Source organism: Thermobia domestica, chromosome 5 (genome assembly GCF_964235325.1).
Source record: "Thermobia domestica chromosome 5, izTheDome1.hap1.1, whole genome shotgun sequence".
In the NCBI taxonomy this organism is placed as follows: Eukaryota; Metazoa; Arthropoda; class Insecta; order Zygentoma; family Lepismatidae; genus Thermobia; species Thermobia domestica.
In genome coordinates, this window is record NC_137458.1 from 269,469,429 (window position 1) to 269,474,249 (window position 4,821).

Sequence of the window (4,821 nt, forward strand, 5' to 3'; positions counted from 1 at the left end):
TCTTGATATAGCTGACAACTATACATCCTATAGCAATTCTTGTTCACCACGACCTTAAAAATATTTCAGAAACAACATATGTCTACTAGATCTAGATTATTATCAAGGTAGGAAAAATTAGTTAGTTCCTTACGAAAATACATATTCGTGATACATGAATGTCTCTTTGCCTTCCGAACTTATCTGTGTTGTAAAAAAAAAAAAAAAAAAAAAAAAAAAAAAAAAAAAAAAAAAACGGATAACAACATGTTACCTTAAAAGTTTTCAAAAGTATAAAACCCAAAGATTTACTGAAATTTTACATAGTTTGGAAGATTCTATTTCATAGACACAACATTCATTATGAAGTTTGTAAGTACGAGTTTTCTAATTTTAGAATACTTAGTTGTTCATTTATTTATTCAATCTAAATTACTCAAGTTTGTTTCGGAATTTTGACTTTTTTAATTACCTCTATTTGTCTAATGAAGTATGAATATTCTGCAGTAAATTAGGAACGCCAACTTCCTATGAAACATGGGGGAAATATCTAGACTAGAAAGAATGTGTAAAAGCAGAATTTCTTTTTTTTTTTTTCTCGTCATATCCGAGACTTCCTCTTTGCGAATAAGAATGTTAATTGTTCATCAATTCAATGACAGACTTTTAATTCAAGATAGGGACGAAAGCAACTTTTCATAAGCTAGGTTAATTTTGAAGGGGGGGACTTGCTTGATCACGAAATTCCCTAATATAATGAATTTCAGTTAGCTTTACGATCATGCCAAAGACACAAATACTGAAGAAGATAAAAAATATCGAATTAATTTTTGGTGAATGGAGTAGAAGGAAAGTAAAAAGCTTAGGAAACGCATGAAGGAAACGTGATTGTCTGCCAGAAATTAGCATGATTTCTTTCCTTGTACGTACCAGGAACCCTTCACACTAGAGATAAAGACAGTCCTTGCATGCCCCAATATTACTAACTAGCAGCGTTCACCCCGCTTCGCTGCGGTCACCCCGGAACGCAATAAACTTTGTTACTTAGATAATTTTTACTTTTTCGCTTTCAAGTGATATGATAAAAACCATAGAAGATTGCAGTAAATCTTAACATTATATCGCCTGTCATTTATGTTAACCCGCCCCGCTTCGCTGCGGTCATCCCGGTGCTGGCATATTGTAAAAGTGTCTGTAAAAATAAGCAAATCAATTAAAAAATTTTAAACAGAAGATTCAAGCTATTTTACGCTGTATATCGCCTGTCATTTATGTTAACCCGCCGAGTGACACGGTCATGCGGGTTGCATATAAATACGTTTATTTTTACCTATGATGAACTAATAACAAAGGATTTGTACGTTATGGACACCTGAATGGTCAATTATCTCAAGACACTGGTAATTAAAAATTAAAGTGATATGATAAAAACCATCTAGGGTCCAAATCCTAATAACCCCCCAAAAATGAAAGAAATTGGTTCAGCCGTATTAGCGTGATGAGCGGACAAAAAATTGTACGTTCTCTTTTATATATATAGATATGCTAATTGAAATTTAATTCATTTAATGAAGACATTCGTTGTAATAGCAAGCAAATTAAGGACTTATTAAGGAAATGTTAAAAATTTAGTAAAGTACGTAAATATAATAAAATAAACACGTAAATAAAAATTAAGCGACGTCATTTGTCACATCATCACGGGAAGATCAACTTACCCGCCTGGAATTAATTTTCGAGCAGTTAACCTAATACTTGGCACCAGCTACATTGTTAACATTTGATTTTTGATTTAAAATGTATCTTCAATAGATAAACAAAGAAACTTCCAATAGAGTATCTCACGAGTTTTTTTCAGTTCGGGAGACACAAACCTATACAAAAACTTCTCAAGGAAAATAAAATGTCCGAATTCGAAAATTTTGCTTCTAAATAATATTTTCCAATTTGTATACGCCTTGTGATAAGAACACTACTGCAAAACCGTTTACAATGATTTTTTTTTAAAAAAAAATAGATTTTGACTCCAACTTTGTTTATATGAATGTACTTTGATGCTAAAACGCATCCCAAGGGAGGGAGAGGTTCAAATATAACTTTCAAATATTTACCATATAACTTACTGTGTCCCTGCAAACAACGAGAATTCAGATGTGTTTCAGCGTTCAGTGTTTCTATAATTTAAAATTAAGTTTTACCTAACTATAATAGTACCGTTAACGGAGGAAAAATTGTCCAAATATTAGTCATGTAGTAATTAATCTATAGAATTTACTGAGACGAATAAAGTGATATAAGTGAATGTAAATATTTAAGTTTAGTTTTTTAAAAAATGAATAATATTAAATAACTGTTTTTTCTCTAAACATAAACCTCTCCATTATAACTCAAGCCCTGTGACAGTACTGAATACAGTTAATGAGAAAATCAGAATAAGCATCAAAGTATAATTAACTATTAAATTTTAGTTTATGTTTAACTAAAATATTTTAAAAAGTTAAGCCATGTATCAGTTCAGAAATCACATTAAGGTGAACAAAATAATTTTGGTTAATTCTCACGCAACGTTTTTGAGAGTATGAAAAAATGAAATTTTGTGGCGTGAAAAAAGTATGTCGTTCATTGCTAACAATAATTGGAAGATTTTATTTTGCTTCCGTAAAAAAAAAAAAAAAAAAAAAAAAAAAAAAAAAAAAAAAAAAAAAAGTGGGCAGTAACTTTTATTTTTCATAGAATAAAGTCTCATTAGAAAAAAAAAGATGCTTAATTCTTTTTCCAAAGCTGTTTTAATCCTACAACCATATATATATATATATATATATATATATATATATATATATATATATATAGGAAATTTCACTGTTTCGTCTTGAAAAAAGGTCTCAATTATTCACAAGATTTGCATTTGTTTGATTTGAATTTCTATCTGTTAATAAGGTATAAAGTATGCCTTACAGAGAGAGATGGGCAGGGAGATTAAAAAAAAAAGAAACATGAACGTCTAAGCGCAGTTTTGTTGCTAATCTATGAACATTTTACCGGTAGAATATCTTAAGAAATGAAATGAAATGAAGCCTTTAAGTTTTAGGTCTCAAGGTTATGCCGGCTAGGCTAAAGGAGACGATAATAATGAAATAATGAATAAAATGGTGGAATGAAGAAAGTGGGAGAAAACAGGAAAACCCCGACAAAACCCACGCACACGGTGTTTGTCCACTGCAAAGTTCACTTGGTCCGAGCTGGGATCGAACTAGGAACATCAAGCACCAGATTTGAACGCTCTAACACTGAGACACAGCGGCTCATAGAATATCTTAAGAAACAGCAAATGACAATGAGAGCGACAGCAGAACTTAAGAGACAGCAGAACTTGAAAATGACATTTGTGGAAGGTAATAGCTCCTAACTTTTCCGTTAAGGGTGTTATATGAGGCTCTCGAACTAACACTGAACTAGACTGACATTTATTGAAGTAATGTTAAGAACTGGCGTTGCTTACCCATATACGCAATCTAAATAAATTTGTAATAACTTATTTAATAGGTCTATTAAAGTAAAACGTTAAGCTAAAACGAACAATATAATAAAATACTATTGTTATTGAATCTAAATATCTGTATAAAAATGTCAGAGTTCCTGTTAGTATCGAAGTCTCTGAAATTAAATTTGCAAAATTTGATTCTAAAAAATAAACAAACAGGAAAGTAGAAATGTGATTTGATATTCAATCGTTGTAATTTGCTGTAATACAACTGACATTACCTATGATAATATTAGAAGATATTACTGAAGTTAAACAATTCTGCTTCTAACAAAACAAAATATACTTACACATTTGAAGTATCTCTATTATCATTTAATAGCTCAATGCATTCTGAAATCTTATCACTACGTAAAAGTCGAAACATCAAAGGTTTTAATATCAGAATGACTTGAATTAAAATATTTTATAATAATGATTAATGGTTCAGTAAGATATACATAATTTTATTATTCATGAAATGTTATTCTTGTCTCTTCCAGTTGTTAGTGCTCCTTGTATGTGCAGCAGTCACATTAGCTGATGTTCCTGTACTCCTGTCAGCACCAGCCACCGTATATTCACCACCACCACTTCCAGTATATGCTCCACCACCTCCAGTCTATGCACCACCACCACCACCTCCTCCTCCTCCCCCTCCACCACCGCCACCTCCACCAGTTTATGCACCACTTGTGCCAATCTACGCTCCGCCACCACCAGCACCAGTACCAGTGTATGCTCCACCTAAGCCAGCTACAACGTATGGAGTTCCTACAGTTGTTGCCACTGAGTTTATCTCAGGGCTACCTGCCGTAGAGGTCATTGGTTGAAGAAATAAGGTAGATGTCGCACCCTAAACACAAACATATGAGGAGGGAAAAATTGTCAGAAACCTTATATTTCCTTGGATAAGAGTGGACTAAGCGTGTGCATTACGGACAATTGTTGATGGAATGGATCTAAATTCTGTTTGAGTGTGTGCTTGAAACTGTAGCATAAAATTCAGAAATAATGTTATTGTTATCATCATTAAAAATAAAACAAAAAATATACAAGTATAAATCACAATGCAATTTCATAATGAATCCAAACTGAAATACTTCTATATCCTTTTAGTATTTAGATATACATTAATTGAAACAAGTATCACACAGCTTCTACCAATGGGATCAATATGAATATATGTTTCTTAGCTGTTAAACTGTGTGTCTTCCCGTCTGTTCCATGACAACTTACGTTATATACTTGAATATTACGTTATATACAAATATATTTGAATTTAATGAAACTTAAGGTGTGCTTTCGTCCATAATTAGGAA

General features: G+C 32.0%; 1 protein-coding gene across 1 annotated transcript; it reads left to right on the forward strand.

Annotated features, from left to right (window-relative positions):
- Nucleotides 1–227: 227 nt before the first annotated feature.
- Nucleotides 228–4,570, forward strand: LOC145684842 (uncharacterized). The gene is made up of 2 exons (XM_081757204.1): nucleotides 228–351; nucleotides 4,003–4,570. Exons 1-2 carry the CDS (start codon nucleotides 343–345, stop codon nucleotides 4,330–4,332), a joined length of 339 nt encoding a protein of 112 aa, XP_081613330.1. The 5' UTR covers nucleotides 228–342; the 3' UTR covers nucleotides 4,333–4,570.
- The last annotated feature ends 251 nt before the right edge of the window (nucleotides 4,571–4,821 follow it).